At 34.7% G+C, this 19,232-nt stretch overlaps 1 protein-coding gene across 1 annotated transcript; it reads left to right on the top strand.

Annotated features, from left to right (window-relative positions):
- Window positions 1-4,327: 4,327 nt before the first annotated feature.
- On the top strand, window positions 4,328-8,367 carry LOC120092530. Its single transcript, XM_039050640.1, has 5 exons — window positions 4,328-4,569; window positions 5,389-5,648; window positions 5,847-5,952; window positions 7,051-7,194; window positions 7,703-8,367. Exons 2-5 carry the CDS (start codon window positions 5,401-5,403, stop codon window positions 7,961-7,963), a joined length of 759 nt encoding a protein of 252 aa, XP_038906568.1. The 5' UTR covers window positions 4,328-4,569; window positions 5,389-5,400; the 3' UTR covers window positions 7,964-8,367.
- The last annotated feature ends 10,865 nt before the right edge of the window (window positions 8,368-19,232 follow it).

The raw sequence follows: 19,232 nt of genomic DNA on the forward strand, positions 1-19,232 counted from the left end.
AGGCCAGTATCTTATCATAAGTACTCGTCATTATAATTAGCTTATGACCATGAACCAAATATTTCCCATCTAAGAATTTTTGGATGTGCAGTACATGTTCCAATTGCTCCTCATACTAAGATGGGTCTTCAATGGAGGTTAGGAGTATATATTGAATGTGATTCTTCATAAATTATTAAATATCTTGAACCCCTGACAGGTGATGTATTTACTACACAAATGGCTAATTGTCATTTTAATGAGACAAATTTTCCAATATTAGGGGGAGAAATTAAGAAGTTGGAAAAAGAAATTACATGAAATGCATTATTATTGTCTCATTTAGATCCCCGTACAAATCAATGTAAACTTGAAGTTCAAAAGATAATTCATTTGCAAAATATAGCAAATCAGTTACCAGATGCATCTATAAATATAAAGAAAATAACTAAATCACATATACTAACTGCAAATGTTCCATCGAAATTTGATAACAGCAAGTTGTCACTAATGAGTTTGGAACACGCTAGAAGCATGGTAGATTGGTGGGTTCCAAAGAAAAAATCCTAAAAAAAAATTAATAGTAAAAAAATATTGGTTGATAATATAAATACCCATGAAGAAATCATTGACAGGACTAGTGAGGAAGGTGAAATAATTAAAGATGATAATGATATTTCAAACAACTATGTCATGACACGAAAAATATGAAATCGAACTCATATAATTATGGACAACATTTTTGTGTATAATGTTGCTCTTTATATTATATCTAAAAATGAGGATTTTGAACCAAGATCTATTGAATAATGTCGACATGCAAAATATTGGCTTCAACAGAAAGAAGCAATCGAGGCAGAATTAAACTCACTTTCAAAATATCAGGTTTTTGGACCATAGTCCAAACACCCGAATGTGTCAAACCAGTGAATACAAATGGGTATTCGTGAGAAAAATAAATAAAAATAATGTGATCACAAGATATAAAGCAATATTAGTTGTACAAGGTTTCTCACAAAGATCTAGTATTGATTAAAATATTCTCCGATGGTGGATGCAATTACATTAAAATATTTAATTGGTCTGACTGTGTATGAAAATCTGGACATGCATCTTATGGATGCAATCACGACATATTTATATGGATCTCTTGATAATGATATTTATATAAGAATCCCATAAGGATTAAAATTACTTGAAATATATAAATCAAATTCTCGGAAATTATATTCAATAAAGTTACAGAGATCGCTATATGTATTAAAACAATAAGGATGAAAGTGGTACAATTGCCTGAGTGGATATTTATCGAAAGAAAGATATCAAAACAATCAATATGTTCATGTGTTTTTTTATAAGAAATCATAGTCAGTATTTGTTATTATAATTGTATATGTCAATGGCTTAAATATAATTGGGACTCCTGAAGTGCTTCCAAATGTAATAGAATATCTTAATAAATAATTTGAGATGAAAGATTTAAAAAAAAACAAAATTTTGTCTTGGCTTACAAATTGAGAATTTAGTAGATGAGATTTGTTCATCAGTAAACTCATACAGTAAACTTTTTGAAAATGTTTTATATGGACAAAGCACATCTATTGAACATTCCAATAGAAGTTCATTCACTAGTTGTGAAAAAAGTTATATTTCAACCTCGAGATGATAATGGAGAACTTCTTTGTCCTGAAGTATCATATCTTAGTGCAATTGGTGCACTTATGTATCTTGCTAGTAATACAAGATCAGATGTTGCATTTTCAATAAATTTATCAGCAAGATATAGTTCTTCTCCAATAAAAAGACATTGGAATGGAATTAAGCATATACTCCGTTATCTCTGAGGAACGATTGATATGAGTTTGTTTTATTCAAATAAATCAGATTTTGATCTAGTTGGTTATGTAGATTGTGAATATTTATCTCATCCACACAAAACTATATCTTAAATAAGTTATTTATTTACATATGGAGGAACTACTGTATCGTAGTGGTCAGTGAAACAGACCCTAACGATTACTTCCTCAAATCATGCTAAAATTCTTGTAATTCATCAAGCTAGTCGAGAATGTGTTTCGCAAAGATCAATGATTCAGAATTCGTGAAACATGTGGTTTGTCTTCTAAAAAAAATCTTCCAACAAGATTATACGAAAAACAACACAGCTTGCATATTCCAAATAAAAAAATGATATATTAAATGAAATAGAATAAAACATATTTCACCAAAATTTTTCTACACTCGTAATCTCGAAGAAAATGATGATATCACCGTACAACAAATTTGTTCGAAAGATAACATGATAAACTTATTTACAAAGATATTACCTACTACAATCTTTGAAAAACTAGTGCATAACATTGGAATACGATGACTCAGATATCTCAAGTGATGCTTCGAGTAAATATACTTTTCAGGAGTATAAATTAAATGAAATATGTACTATTTTATCTTCATTGAGATTTTTTTTTCCATTGGATTTTTTCCCTAGGTTTTAACGAGGCATATTTCATATATATAAATAAATAAATAAAGGGGAGAATTTAGAAAAAAATATTTTTTATTTTGCTAATTTATTTTATTTTGTTTATTTATATATTATGTTTGATTTATTTATTTTTGTTATTATATTATATTTTAATTTATTTATTTTTGTTATTATATTATATTATATTTATTTTAATATTATATTTTATTGGTATTCAGTTCCTGTTGTATTCCTCAAGTTCACGACATACTTCAAAACAAAAGGGAATTAATGTAAGTTTGATGAGGATTAATTTTCGATTTATCAATTTTCTTATATGAGTTCAGTTGAATAGCCATTGATATGACCTTCATTTTTAGAGATCAAGGATTTAATTCTCATCCCCATCGTTGTACTGAAAAATAAAGGCCCTAGTAACCATTTTATTGTTTATTGTTTATTTTTGAAAATTAAGTATAGAGACACTGCTTCCACCTCCAAATTTATTATTTTGTTATCTACTTTTTATTAATGGTTTAAAAACCAAGTCAAATTTTGAAAGCTAAAAAAAGTAGTTTTTTAATACTTGTTTTTGTTTTTTGAATTTGGCTAAGATTCCAACCACTGTACTAAACAGAGATGCAAATCATGGTAAGAAATGAAGAGGAAATATGTTTCATTTTCGAAAACAAAAAACAAAAAACATAATGATTACCAAACGAAACCAAAGTTATCAGGTTCTAAAATATGGGCTTACTTTCTAAGTTTTCAATAGTTATTTTTTTAGTTGAAAGATATAAAAGCTATGGAATAGAAGTGGTATTTACAAATTTAATTTTAAAAAATTAAATAGTTACTAAATGAGGCTAAATAATTCAATGCCAATAATATTAAAGCTAATAATAATATGAGTGATCATAACCGCATGCTTAAAAATAAATATGTGTATATATACATTCGTTTCTTTCATGTAAATATGTATGTTGTTGATTTCAATCTCTCATCTCGTTTCTTGATTTATAGCACGTGTGTTAATCACCTTGACTCATGAACACGTGTGCCTTTTTAGTGTTTGAAAATAATCAAGCACAAAATTTTAAAAATATTCAGTCTAATTGTAAGTTGAGTTGAAGTAATGAAAAAAAGATTTGTTACGTAGTGTACATATTGACGAAGATTGTTGAGCTTTTGTCACTATTATTTGTTGTCATCATTCTCAATCTTATTAAAGATGTCATAAAAGAACTCGGACATCTGAAGAATTTTCTCATTCCCTCTTAATTTTTCTTAATGTGTTAACTACTCCATTGTCTTTTTAAAGTTAATCATTGGCTAACTCAACAAAATGACCAAATAGAAATTAACTTATAAACCATTGGAAATCAATATGGTCATTTTTTAAATTTAAAGAACCAAATAAAGACAAAATCTAAATCTAAAAAATAAAAAATATCAACGACATATTAGACACAAAATCAAAAAATTTGAGAATTATTAGATATTTTTAAACTCTAGAGACTTATTAGAAGCTAAATTTAATTTGAGAACTTGTTAGACACTTTAAAATTAAGAAACTTTGAGAGATACATATATATAAATTCAAGAGCTAAACTTGTAATTTTAATATTGTTTTAAAGAAAAATTACTTTTTGGTCCCGAAATTTTGGACTTAATTTCTATTTGATCCTTAGTTTAATTTGAATAGAGTCTAAAAATTTCAAAATTTTATAATTTTACCTTTGGAGGGGCTTTGAATTTCATATCTAAATTTCAATAATTACAATTTTAACTTTTTTTTTTTTTTTTTTTTTTTTTTTTGTTTTAAAAGAAGAAAGAGTATTATTTATTTTTTATTTTTTAAAAAAACCCTAAATACTATTTCCTCTCCCTCCTACCCCACTGTATCAGCACTGAGCAGTTCGGCACCATTTTTTCCCCTTTTTCCTTCTTCTCCAATCTTCATATCTCCTTCGAACATTCTCTTCTCTTCTACTCTACAACTACAACCCACGATCGCACCCCCTCTCCCCCGCAGTCGCATCCCATTTCCATCGCTCCCTCTCTTAAGATTTCCCGTTAAAGCTTCGCCCTCCACTCGATTATTTCCTATCTCCGCCTTCTGGGTAAGTTTTAAATTTAGTGTTTGATTGAATTTGAACCGCACCCATCTCAGTTATTAACTTCTTTTTCTCCTCTTCTTCTTTTATGGTTTATACTAAGATGCCTGAACTGTATTTTTGTATCTGTCACTCACCCTTTAAGTTCAATTAATTAGTGGGAGGCTGTTGACTACACTTTGCCGTTTATATTTTACATTTTTGGTTCTTGTTTTGAAGCTATGATCGATCAGGAAATGGATTGTTTTATGTATGCTCTACTTTGTATTTACCATATTGAATTAATGCCATTTTTTTTACCTGTAATTTTGTGCCAAGAAAGGGAGCATTCCTCCGATGGATTTTTCCAAAATCTTTTAGAATTGAGAACAAAATTTTTATTTTCAAAGTTTTCAGTATCAAGGTTCCCTTAAGGGAAGAGCTTCACTTTGTTCCGAGGATGAAAATGGGAGCTAACATTTTTTGCTGTTTGCCCGCGAGAGAAGTTCCTCAAGATTCTTTCAATAGTGTTGGCAACAAAATCTTTGAATGAGCTTGATAAGAAAAACCATTGATCTCTCCTAGGCCTTGGGGTGGGCGCAGACTTTTGGAGAAAAGAGAAAAAAAGTGTTGACAACTAATTTTTGCATTTTACCTTTGAGTAGTTTTTATCTCATTGAATGCCCAAAAATTATGCAAGTGTTGATTTCATTTTCGTCTTGAATATCCTGATAATTTCAAGTTGCAGTTTATATATGTTCCCTGAAACTTTCTTTAGGATGTCTAATTATTTTCTGAAATCTATTGTGTTTCTGAATAAAGAGCGTGTCTGATTATTTTATATAGTTGAGGCATCTTATGGATGGACAAGAGAATGTACTTGAGGCCATATATGAAGACAATGACTTGGAGAATGATGATGTTGAAATGGTCGATGTGGAAGGAGAGTTTGTTGGCGACAATATCAATACAGAAAAAAGCAGTCTTACAGATGTCAAATCAGCAAGTATAGATCAGAGAAGTAAAAACCGTAAACGTCGGGCAAAGAAAAAGAAAAACAAAAGAAAAACATGCGAGTCTGGTTCAACTGGCACTGATATTAACAGGTTAAGTGGTATTTTCTAATCATGTTGTATGCATAAAATTGTATGGAAAAAGAAGCAATATTGCAAGCATACTTTCTTTAGATACTTCTTTTTTGTTTGGAAATCCATTTTAGTTTTGTGAAGCAAATTTATGGATAGATTTAACATAAGGAGTTTTTACTCTGATTACTAAATTATGCTGATTTCTGTTTCTTTCAGATTTGTGTTGGATGCATGCAGACGTTTGAAAGAGAAAAAGTCATACATGATGTACACTGCTGTAGGTTGTCTGGGAGTCTCTGCATTAAGCGAACTTATCAAAGAGGTATTATGTTTTTCTTATAACCTGATGAAAGAATATTTTGTTTGTTTGAGTTATGAAAATCTCTGACCTATCCGTTAGTTCAAAAACTTCACTTCTGTGTTTTCTTTTTTTTTTTAATTATTATTATTTTTTAAATGTTTTGTTTGAAAATGAACCGAATTGACTAGCCACTAACTAATCAAACCAACATAAATGAGTTTCATCTGTTTCCCCTTTTGGTTTGCATTCAGCCCCCTAGTGAGTACAACTCATGAACCATTTTACCACTGTGCGATATGCCTTTGTTCAGTACTTTTCGTATCCTCAATACTTTTCCTGGGGCCACACGATTTTGCTGCCTTTCTGCTAAAACTGAAAATCTTCAAACTTAATTTTTTAGTTTTGACTGACCTGCCTAATCATGGCCATCCACTCCAGACTCCAGTAAGTATCATACCACATAGTCACTCTTCATATTTAATCAGTATTATTTCCTACCCTTGCAGATTCTGTTGCTGAAGTCATTTTGCTTCTTTTAACCTTGTTCTCTGAGCTGTGAACCACCATGGCTGGACTACTACATCTGTGCTAAATAAGTTGGTTATTATCCCAGCATATATTGGTTATGATCCCTGTAAGATATTTGTACTTTATTGCAAAAACTTTTAGTATCGATCACAATTGACAATCTCTCTTTTCCATCCACTTCCCTGAAAATACTACTCCACCTGATTATTCTGACTGAATCTGGACTTCGTTCAAATGCTCTAGAAAGTTTTAAAACGTACTTTTAATTGGATTGCCCAAACTAAAATATGCAGCTCAATTGTGCATGTCCTATCATCATTTTCATCTTGGGGTTTGAGATTTGCTTTCATGTGAGCTCTTGAAAATCTGTTTTCACTTCTAAAAATTTATAACCGTTAATCCAATTATTGATATGCAGAAATCCTTGCCTTGCTTTGCCCCTTTGAGTTACTGATGATGCTTAACTAGAGATGGGCAGAATAATACTTAATTGATGGTCGATTTTGCTTGTAATTGTTTTAGTATTTCTCTTCTTTTACGATATGGCACCATATGATCTTATGTGCACAATTTGACATGTCGGAATGCCAGGTCAATGCAGTTCAGGCTTGTGGAGGTCAGATGACTGCAGATGGCAGGCGCTTTCGGACGGGAGGTGGCATATTATGGAGCATCATCAAAACCCGGGAACCAAATGCCTATAAAGAGATTATGAAACGAGCAAAAGAGTTTGAGGTATTTAAAAAAACCTTTTTGACATAGTTTAGAACTTGGAACACTGTTACGTGACTTTTTCCTTATTCTTTCCAAATGAATGTGCTACTCTTATTTTGGCCGCATAGAAAAATGTTATCAATATTCCCGAGGACACTGTTAAAAATATTCATTGTCAAGGCAAACTTTTCATCTTTTCGATTCTTTTATCGTATTCAGAGTGGCCTCGGTTTGCTAAGCCTGTATCTAATACATCTCAAGTTGCTGAGCTTATTTACTCTATGTTTTTTCTTTCTCTTTTCTTTTAGATTTTAGTTGCATGTTGAAAAAGAGAAAAGGTAAAAAATAAAGAATTGTATGTTGAAGTGTTGTGCTTTGAAATTCATTCTTATGTTGGAATATGTGTCCAAGTCCAATTTCTTCTGATGATCCTATACATGGAATTATTCCTTTATTAGTTCTTTCTAATTTGATAGTGTGAATGATAATCACAATCATACATTTTTTTGTTTATTTCATGATGGTGCAGAAACAATTCAAGCAACCAAGTATCAGAAGGGAGGCTACAGAAACTGAGAAAGAAAATTCTCAGAGAGTTCCTCACCTGTTCTCTGAAGGATCTTCAGGAGATCAACTGGACAACTTCCAAAGAGTTACTCCAGAGCAGAATCGATCCAAAGAATCAAATGCCGAAGAAAAACGATCTTCCATTCACAATAGATTAAGAGTACCAGTTTCATATGATGATGACCTCCTTCGAGAGAATCCGAAAGAGGAAGATACGACTTGATTGTCTTGATTGTAGTTAGATCTTCCCATTTTTTGAACAATTACTGTTGGTTTTCAGTTCATGCCTAACAAAATCAACAGTTTTTACCTCCCAAAAATGAGGCAGAAGAATGTTCTATACGCTGAGTTTGTTCCATTCATCTTCAGTGCCTTTATGTTCTAGGCTACTTTGGTTGAGCGTTCTGCTTCTTCAGGCGAGGATGGAATTAGCCACATGGAAAGAAATTGGATTTGTTGGTTGTAAATGGAAAAAAGATTTTGCAATTGTTCCTCATACTCCGTCGTCATTTGAAACGATCTGAAGGAATTTGAAACAAGAAATTGTATTAGGGCCTCTTTAGAATAACTTTTCAAGTGTTTTAAAACATGTTTTTAGGTTTAAGAAAATGCGTGTTCATTTTCTAAGCACTTTGGAAAATCATTCCAATTAGACTTTTAATCTTTGCCAGTGGTAATTCTGTCCTCATATTTATACTCTTGCTTGCATCATGAGTATAGTTGACTGCCTTTAGATGTAGGGGAAATTGGTACTGTTGGAAGTAGGTGAATATCGAGTAGAAGTTTTATTCAAATCACACCGCCCAAACTTTCAGTTTCAGTTTTTTTTTTTAAAAAAAAAATTGTTACAATTAGTTCTTTGTATATTGCAAAATCTACCGATATTTCTAAACTACAAGGTTTATTATAATTAAACGCTCAACTACAATTTAAATCGAATATTTTATATTTTATAACATTGTAAAACTCTAATATTAACTATTTAGAGCCACCATCTCGATTTTAAGAAGAGCCTGATTCATACAATATTTATATTTTATGGGTGTTGTAACATTTCATAAACTTTAGAGTTTAATTTCTTATTAAACTCCGGTGGAAGTGAAATCGAATTCAATCAAAGACATCAAGTTTTTGAGGTTTATTTTTTGTTTAGAAGGCTTTCTTTCTTGCTCCGTAAAAGTTTCTAGTTTTTGTAAAATTTCTAAGGACGAGAACAAAATTGCCTATAATCTAGCAACTTTGACTTCTTCTTCATCATCTTCTTTTTAGAGAGTTTTTTCCTCCTTTGTTTATCCCTCATCCTCGAGAAGGATTGTTGTAGGTTTGTTGAATTTTAATTTTTTAAAAAAGAATTTAATTGCAAACATATAACTTCTTAGAGATGATGGATTAAAATGAAAGTTTACAAGTGTAGTTTTACTAACCCTAATGTGTTACAGAGATTTAAAACATGATTGATGAAATTAGAAGGCTTGCATTGCTTGCGAAGCATCTTTTGATGTGTTTTTTTTTTTTTTTTTTTTTGTTAATCTAAATCGCTCATCCTCTCTTAATAGTCTCATGTCTTTTGGGATTTTGATTTTTTTTTGTGGTTGTTGAATGTTATAAACTCTGACTTGATTGATTTTTGGTGGACTCTTTTGGCCCCTATTTTTATTGGATATTCCAAAAAAAGAGAAAAAAACCAAATGTGTTTTTTCTATTCTTGTAGTTGAGCATGATACCTTAATTGTAAATAAAAAAGTTATCTTCCTTCACATCTACTCCTATACACCTATCTCAGGATACCATTAGTTATTTTTTAGTTTTTTAAAAAGAATTTATGATACAATTAGTCATTATTCTACTCTATTGAACAATCAATTTAACTTGTAAGATATTAAATTTTAGTAAGTAGTTACCATGACTTAAACCTATTTCTTTAAAATCATTTGCTATTTACACGGTCTCTTGACCATTAGCGTAGGGAAAATAAAAGATATTGTCTTAACTAGTTGATCTACGGTTAGATAGGTCTATTCTGCCGTGACTCGTCGTCGCACCTTGCCAACGTTCACCATTGTACTTTTCCGTTCTACCAGAAACTTGAAATTTTGGGTAAGATTCAAGGTTCATTTGGTTTTTATTGAATGGGTTTTGAATGCCCATTATTTTTTTGTCTGATTTAAGTTATACCCATGTTGTGTTGTTGCTCAGATAGGGGTTTCGAGATGTTTTTCAGCATTATACAGTAGCTTCGATGGTGAATTTGGGGTCGTTTCAATACATTTTGTGGGTAAGGTCGTAGCTTTTGAGTTGTTGTATTTAGGTCTTAACCCTTGAAATTAAATGTCATGCATGAGATTGAGTTATTGTTTGACATTTATGAATAATTAGGGGTCACACTATGTATGGAGTAAATGATTTGGGGAAGTTTAAGATAGTTTTGTGTATGGAATTAAGCCTGATAAGGTTTAAATTGATTTTTGTTTCAGGTAGTAGTGTTGACTCAATGTCTCTCAAAGCTAGAAAGGGGTAATAAATTATTTACTCTACATTTTTTATTTAATTTGAGATAAGTTACCTACTATCGGTTCGCCATCGGGTTCCTATATTGGCCTGGAATATTATGACATGTTTGTTGGTCAGTTGGAATTATGGACGCTTATGTTTATGCCATGGAATTTCGATATTATGTATTATTGTAATATTTGATCAATGGATGAATTGTGAGACTGTTCTGAAACCTAAGTATGATTTAATACCATGATTGTATGCTTATGCCTAAGTGAGACTGATAGTGACGAAAACCTAAGCATGATTTAAGACCTTGATTGTATGCTTATGCCTAAGTGAGACTAATAGTGATTATTAACATTTTTATTGGGCTATGCACATCGCATGTTGTGAGCCTTTGGGTTCACACGTTATGCCTATGTACGGTGCTCCCTTTGGGATCACCTCTTATGTTTGTGACAGTGTCCTTTCGGGGTTACTACCTATGAAAGCATGTCTTCGGGTTCGCCCCTTATACTTATGCCTATGCCTATACCTACGATGTATTTTGGAAAGCTAACAGTTCGCCTAGTGGGCTCAGTAGTGGGATGCTTACGGGGTATATTTATAAATTCATTCTTTTCTCTCAATGTTTTTTAGGTAAAAGTAAAGATAGACTGGCGAATGACAAGAGGGATTCGTGACCCGGTCATTGGAACATGATGTTGCTTCCACACTTATGTTTTTATTTATTTGATATGTTTTGGTTTAGAAGTCTAGCATTTAAAACTCTTGGTTATTTCATTTATTTGTATATTTATTTATTTGCTCAATTTGTTTTAAATTAAAATCAGGGGTACCTCGAACGGAGTTTTTAGGTTTTTATTATTTGAGTTTGATTTAATGAAATAAAAATTTTATTTCTTTAATTTAAATTTTTCTTCGAGAAATTTATTGTCAAGCCTATGCATATATATTGTAACGTCTTAGAAGTATAATAGAAAGTTGGGTCATTATAGTTGGTATCAAAGCTTAAGTTTTAGGTTCTGTAGACTAACTTACTAGGTAAATCTGGATTGTCCCATTGGCCCTAAATATATTCTTCTTTATCGTCAGGTATGTCCATTAAAAAAAATTCCTTAGGATTGTATGCACCAAACTTTACCTGAATTATGGAGGCACTTTACAAGTTTCTTGTTAGAGTTTTTGATAAAGCTGATTATCTGGTTTTTAGAAGATGGCACCACGAACGAGATCCAGGGCCGCTCGAGGTAAGAATGTTGTAGAAGAACAGAACTTTCATGAACAGGAGGAAATCATGCCACCTATGGACCCTTTTGGGTCATCATGGCAAATAGTTAGAGCAAGAAGTGGGATCCGAAATCCAACCGCGCCCTTGCAAGACCCGAAACCCTCAGAGATCCTAATAGAGTACATTGTCATGGCTGCAACAATTGGAGACATTGTTATGAAGGCTATGGTAGGATAACTAAGGGAGATCCTGGTCGAGCAAATAGCTCAGCAAATGCAGTCGCAACAGATGCCACCCCTGTCGGCTCCGACACCACAAGTTCAGAACCAAGACTGGACACCGAACCAAGTTGTGGTAGGTCATTCTCTGGAGGCTGGATATTTTTTAGACTTTAAGAAATATGATCCCCGACATTTAACGGGTCCCTGAAGGACCCCACTAAAGTAGAGTTATTGTTGTCTGACGTTGTGGAAGAGACTTTTCAATACATGAAGTGCCCAAAAGAGCAGAAATTGCAGTATGATGCCTTTGTACTCGTCGATAATGACAAGCACTGATGGCGCTCAGGAAAGAGGATGATAGAAGCTAATAGGGGCCAAACAACATGGGACCAATTCAAAGAACGATTCTATGAAAAGTACTTTTTTGCCAATGTGAGGTACAATAAACAAGCCGAGTTTATGAACCTAAAACAGGAGACCATGACTGTGGAAGAGTATGAGAAGGGGTTTGACAGGCTGTCTTGCTTCACCCCCGACTTGGTGTTTACTGAAGAAAAAAGAGTTGAAAGATTTGTTTAGGGGCTTCGTGATGAGGTACAATGCATAGTACAAGCATTTGGGCCTACTACCTACGCAACAACATTTCGTGTGCTAGCGCGAGTAGGCTGTCCAACGGGACTAAAGTTTTTAAGTCCTTGACTGTAGAACCCACCTTAGGGCAGAAGAGGAAAGCTGATCAGAGAGTACTTGAGCCTCCGCAGAAGGTTCAAAACACAGACAGATCGCTAGGACACATCAAGCAGCAAACTTCTAATTCAGGAGGAGTTTGAGGGACAGGCATGTGTGCAAATCGTGTGGGAAGCGTCATTGGGGAGGTTGTCTGGTTGGTGTAGGGACCTGCTTCAAGTGTAAACAAGTAGGACATACGGCAAACCGAGGCCCTAGTGGTAGTTCTAGTGTGGTAGGGGCCAACCCCCGAATTCATAACATGGGAGTTCAAGTCGACAACGACAATAGGGTCGAGTTTATGCTATGACTCGGCATGAGGCAGATAAGTCGAAATCAGTGGTGATAGGTACACTTTCCATATTGGACATTATGCTTGTGTATTGTTTGACTTTGGTTCGACGCATTCTTTCATATCCTCTGTGTTTGCAAAGCATGCTAGTATAGAATTAAAGTCGATGCATTATGTATTGTCAGTTTCTACTCCATCTGGAGATGTTATTCATATGACACAAAGGGTAAAAACATGTCAGTCGGTGATAGCAAAGCTACATTAAAGGTGCCCTTGTTAGTCATGGATATGACGAATTTTGATGTGATTTTAGGCATGGATTTGTTGGCTACTAACCACGCCATCATAGATTGTTTTCATAAAGAATTTGTGTTTAGTCAATCTGCAGAAGCTAGCTTTAAGTTCAAATGAGCTAAGACTGAGGCTTTGCCTAGAGTAGTCTCAACTTTAAAAGCTAGGAAAATGGTTAGTCAGGGTGCTTAAGGCCTTTTCGCTAGTGTGGTTGATGTTAGAGACCTTGAGGTCACCTTGTTGTTCGAACCAGTGGTAAGGGAGTATCCTGATGTTTTTCTAGAGGATCTCTCAGGGTTACCACCTTATAGAAAGATAGATTTCACTATCAAATTGGAATCAGGCACTACCTCAATCTCTAAAGCTCTTTATAGAATGAGTCTAGCAGAACTGAAAGAGCTTAAGACCCAGTTGCGAGAGTTGTTTGACAAGGGTTTCATACATCCGAGTGTGTCACCTTGGAATGCACCAATATTGTTCGTGAAGAAAAAGGATGGTTTGTTACGCCTATGCATAGACTACAGAGGGTTGAATAAGGTAACCATTAAGAATAAATATCCGCTCCCCAGAATTAATGATCTATTTGATCAATTACAGGGAGCTACTGTATTCTTCAAAATTGACCTCCGGTCAGGTTACCACCAACTGAGGATAAAGGACAGTGATATCCCTAAGACTACGTTCTGTTTTAGATATGAATATTATGAGTTCATTGTAATGTTGTTTGGTTTGACCAATGCTCCAGCAGTATTCATGGATCTGATGAACAAAGTGTTCAGGGACTTCCTTGACACCTTTTTAATTGTTTTCATTGATGATATCTTGGTCTATTCCAAGACAGAAGCAAAACACGAGGAGCATCTTCGGAAAGTTCTAGGAACGCTGAGGGAGAATAAGTTGTATGCTAAATTCTCAAAGTGTGAATTCTGGCTACGTAAGGTGTATTTTCTTGGGCATTTGGTGTGGGAGGACGGGGTTTCTATGTGAAGGAACTCTTACAGAAGAGAACCCATGAGCGGAAGCAAGATCTTTTCAAGCCCATTGTGACAGAATTAAAGGCATTCACAAACATACAGAACAATTATGCATTTTCTAACAAATTACAACATGCTTTAGAAGTTACATACAAAGGGAACGAGAGACATACCTTTGAAGAACTCTTCTTCTATTAATCTCTCGCTCTCATGAAGACTAGAACAACAACCTCTTAGACACCACCATTCAGTAAATTTGGTATTCTCGGAGTGAGAATCTAGAAGGTGTGGGCTCTGTTGGATTTGGTAGAGAGATGGAGAAAAACAATGATCAAACTATACGATCAAGTAAGTGGGAGAATGAACTGTCTATCGCATAGACTTTGTATGCTTGATCGTTTAGTACAACTCAGCAGGTACACGATCGTTTAGAAAAACACACTTGATTGTTTATATGATCATTTAGCAAATCTCGCTTGGTATGCGATCGTTTAGTAAATCATGATGGATCGTCTATACGATCGTTTAATAAAAAGCACTTTACACGATCATTTAGGCTCTTGTTTAGAAGGCTTGTAGTCTATAGTCAGCTAAATGGTTAGTAAAAGCACTTAATGAAGCGATCCTTTTCAAAATGAAAACGTTTTTCATTTTATCTTTCAGTTATGAAAACTGAACATAACCTCCCATTTACACGCACGGTTAAAGGAGAAACCACTCACAATTATCATATAATTGTTTTAATTATAAATAAATATAATAACTAACTTATCATATTATATTTATAACCTATAGTTTTAATATTACAACATATGTAACATTTAAACCATAGTCCTTTTCTTCTTTATTTATAAATCATATTTATATCAATTCCTCCAATTAATGTATCTCATACAAATTATATCACATATAATTGAACAAATTTAATCATATCATATATAATCAAATTCCCTCTTGTTAATTTGAACACTTCAAACTAACCCAAAAACTGATTCTCAACTTAAATCCATTGAGCTACCAAAAAGACGTTATAAACCTGTAGCTTGAAGCTCCAATGGTACGTGAATAACTGACTAAACTCTTTAATCACGAGATCAACCATCCATTAACTATCAGGCACTTCACTAATGACCGACAGCTGCACTCTTCTCACTATAGATATATTTATGTGTTCATCGGATATAACCAATCAACAATACGATAACCCTTCACAGATTGCTTGTAAGTACAGTTGGGTCAATTTATCGTTTTGCCCCTATAATTACATCTAACTCTTTAAATACCATTGATTCCTCTAATGAACAATACACCATAGTCCTACTATGAGTGGACACCTCTCGAGCCATGAGAAGGTATATGGCGCCATATCGTTCAAGCCCTAGAATCAGCTCTTAAGGGAGCAATCTATCTACTTACCCCTGCTTTGGAAGGAGTGAATTCCATCTTGTGTAGCTGAGTTCCCAGCTCCCCAATCAGACGAATCCCTAAAGTAGTAGGTTTGAGTCAGCACTCTGGCCACTTGCACCCATGCAAATCAAAGGATAGTCCTCATAGGCAGAAGTTCCTTACTCACTCGGGATTAAGGTCATGTTACCTATGGTCATCCTAGTAAAATGAAAGTCACTGTCATTAATGGCGTTATATAACGAGACTAAATACTTTGTGGTCCGGTCTTATACAAACTCCTTTGTATAGGACACCCTACTCGCATGTCTTCACATGAATAATTAGGATCAGACCATTTATAGCATTTTACAACACTTGTAACATCTACAAAGCAGGTCGTATCCGTATTGTCACCAGGATAAGGTTTCCCTCCTTTATCCACATACTACAAACCATTTAGGTTATCACTTAAGGTATGATCCACTTGTATATCTCCACATATATGCTTAAGTTACAACAACAACCAGGGATCTTAGTTTATTGGTTTGTAGTAAATGCAAATAAAATATCTCATATTTCATAGACAATAGTGAAAAAAATATCTCATATTATTACATCACAAGCGTTTGTTTATATAGGTGTTTACAAACTATAGAACCCAACGAGATTTAGGGCATCAACCCCAACACTATGAACCCAGCTAAAATTAAGGCAGTTGCGAGTTGGCCCTGCCCCAAAAAAGTTAATGAGGTTCATAGTTTTCTGGGGTTGGCTGGTTATTATCGTCAATTTGTAGAGAAATTCTCCCGCATAGCCACCACTCTAACTCAGTTGACCAAGAAGAGAGCTTTGTTTGTTTGGTGCAAAACTTGTGAGCACAGTTTCCAGAACCTCAAGCAGAAGCTGGTTTCTACACCAGTTCATATAGTACCAGATGGCTTTAGAAGTTTTGTGATTTACAATGATGCTTCTAAGAAGGGGTTGGATTGTGTGTTTATGCAACACAATAAAGTGGTTGCCTATCCCTCCCTCAAGTTGAAGAATCATGAGCTGAACTATCCTACTCATGACTTAGAACTAGCAACGATGGCTTTTGCCCTGAAAATATGGAGGAACTATTTGTATGGCGAGAAGATTTAGATTTTCAACAATCATAAGAGTTTGAAATACTTCTTCACCCAGAAGGAGTTAAACATGAGATAGTGCAGGTGGTTCAAGTTAGTGAAAAATTACGTTTGTGAGATTCTGTACCACCCAGGCAAGGTAAAATGGTGGCTGATGCTCTCAATAGGAAGACAGGTCATTCGCCTACCTTGATTACTAAACAGGTCTAGCTATGTAATGATTTGAAGCGAGTAGAGATTACATTAGCAATGGAGGAAGTCACATCACTGCTAGCATAGTTGACGATATGACTGACTTTAAGGCAGAGAATCATTGATGTGTAGTAGGAAGATTCGTACCTTGTTTAGAAATTTCGTCAGGTGGAATTAGGTCCAACGATGAATTTTCAGTGTCCTTAAATCATGGTCTTCTGTATTAGGGATGGTTATGTGTACTTGTAAATAATAGTCTTAAGAGTGAATTGTTAACAGAAGCTCATAGCTCCCCATTCTCGATACATCCTGGCAATACTAAGATGTTTTTAAGATTTAAAGCAATATTACTGGTGGTTCAGTATGAAAGGGGAGATAGCTGATTATATCGGTAAGTATTTAGTCTGTCAGCAAGTGAAGGCCCTAAGGAAAAAGCCAAAGGGATTGTTACAACCAATAAATGTACCATAATGGAAGTGGGAAATTGTGTCCATGGACTTCATTATGGGTTTGTCCAAGACAGCGAAAGGTTTTTTTAGTGATATGGGTTGTAGTAGACAGACTCACTAAGGTGATGCATTTCATTCTAGGGAAGCCTACGTACTCGGTGAATAAGTGGGCTCAACTATACATGAAAGAGGTAGTAAGATTGTATGGGGTGTAAGTGTTGATTGTATCCGACAGTGACCTTCGTTTTACCTCCAGTTTTTTAAGAGCCTTCAAGCAGTGTTAGGGACTCGGTTGAACTTCAGTACAACCTTCCACCCTTAACCAGATGGGCAAATGGAGCGCTTGCATTAGACACTAGAAGATATGTTGTGTACTTGTGCGTTAGAGTTTTCAAGGAGTTGGGACTCTCACTTGTATTTGGTAGAGTTTGCATATAATAATGGTTATCAAGCCACCATTAGCATGTCATTATTTGAAGCTCTGTACGGTAAGGGTTGCAGGTCCGATTTGCTAAGGTGAGGTTAGCAAAAGAAAGTTGGTGGGAATTGAGCTAGTGGAGATGACAAATGACACCATCAAGAAGATTAGGGCTCGAATGTTAACGGCGTAGAGTAAAGTTACGGCGAAATTAGGCGTAAACATCTTGAGTACGAGGCAGGTGATAAAGTGTTTCTGAAAGTAGCACCTACGAAAGGTGTTTCGAGGTTTTGGAGGAAGGGAAAGCTAAGCCTACGTTTTGTTAGGCCATTCGAGGAATTGGAATGAATTGACCCTATGACTTATCAGTTGGCCTTGCCACCATCTCTCCTTGCGGTCCATAATGTTTTTCATGTCTCCATGCTGAGGAAGTATGTGACAGATCCATCCCACGTGGTGGACTTTGAGCCCTTATTGCTGAATGAAAACTTGAGCTATAAGGAGAAGCCTATCCAAATCCTAGTTCGAGAAGTGAGGGTTCTGCATAATCGTGAGGTAGCACTAGTAAAGATTTTATGGCAAAATTAGTGGGTTGAGGAAGCAACTTGGTAGCAGGAGGACGAGATGAAGATACAGTACCTAGAGCTCTTCTAGGATTAGAACTTTTGAGGACAAAAGTTTTTTAAGGAGGGAAGAATATGAAGTCCTAAAATTTTAAGGTAATTTTATAATTTAAGTATCTTGTACGGATTGGTTTTTTTTTTTTTTTTTTTTTGTATTTGAAATTTATTTTGGGTGGAGGAAAAATAGATTTATGTTTATTTTGATAAAGGATGATGGAGGTTTGAATTTAAGTTTGGAAGTTTGTTTTGTCGAGGGATTTAAGGAGATTTCCTTTTTGGAATTAAAAAAAGAAAATATATATACATATATATATATAGGATTGCATCGAGAAACGTGCCAGAGGAAAAAGATTTCATCTTATCTTTCTCTTCCAACCGCACAACGCCGAGCTCCTCCTCTCTTCTGTTTTCATTCACGCTGCCACCCACAGTTGTCGACGTCTCCAGCCGTGCCTCTCCGTTCGATCACGTTGCCAGCCGCCTGACATCTCCAGTCGCATGCAAAGCCGTCGGACGTCGCAGCCCAGCCGTCCGTTCGTCCTCCATTTGTGTCATCCACCACTGCTTACGTCGTTAAGCGGCTGCCTATTCGCATTTGCCTGCTGCCCATTCTGCCATGACTTGCCGCCGCACCTTGCCAGCGTCGGCCATTGTGCTTTTCTGTTCTGCCGAAAACTTGGAATTTTAGGTGAGATTCAAGGTTCATTTGGTTTTATTGAATGGGTTTTGAATGCCCATTGTTTTTGGTCTTATTTAAGTTATACCCATGTTGTGTCGTTGCTTAGATCGGGGTTTGGAGGTGTTTCTCAACATTTTTATTTGACAATAGTAGCTATCCATAAAACCAATAAACTAATATCCAAAGTTATAGTGGATATAACTAAATGGTCTGTAATAGATAAATAAGGTTCTTATCCAGGTGACACTATGAATACGACATCGACATGCTTTGTAGATCTTACAATTGTTGTAAAGTGCTACAAATGATATGATATTGATCATTCGCATGGAGACATGTGGGTAGGGTATTTTATACAAAAGGATTTGTATTTCACCTAGGTGATATGAC

Source organism: Benincasa hispida, chromosome 12 (assembly GCF_009727055.1).
Source record: "Benincasa hispida cultivar B227 chromosome 12, ASM972705v1, whole genome shotgun sequence".
Classification (NCBI taxonomy): domain Eukaryota; kingdom Viridiplantae; phylum Streptophyta; class Magnoliopsida; order Cucurbitales; family Cucurbitaceae; genus Benincasa; species Benincasa hispida.

What these genes read in the sequence shown, in the direction of transcription:
- LOC120092530 (XM_039050640.1), top strand. Translation starts at nt 5,401, where the DNA reads ATGGATGGACAAGAGAATGTACTTGAGGCCATATATGAAGACAATGAC. An exon ending in TAAGCGAACTTATCAAAGAG is followed by an intron (nt 5,953 to 7,050) that starts GTATTATGTTTT and finishes TCGGAATGCCAG; the next exon opens with GTCAATGCAGTTCAGGCTTG. An exon ending in AACGAGCAAAAGAGTTTGAG is followed by an intron (nt 7,195 to 7,702) that starts GTATTTAAAAAA and finishes ATGATGGTGCAG; the next exon opens with AAACAATTCAAGCAACCAAG.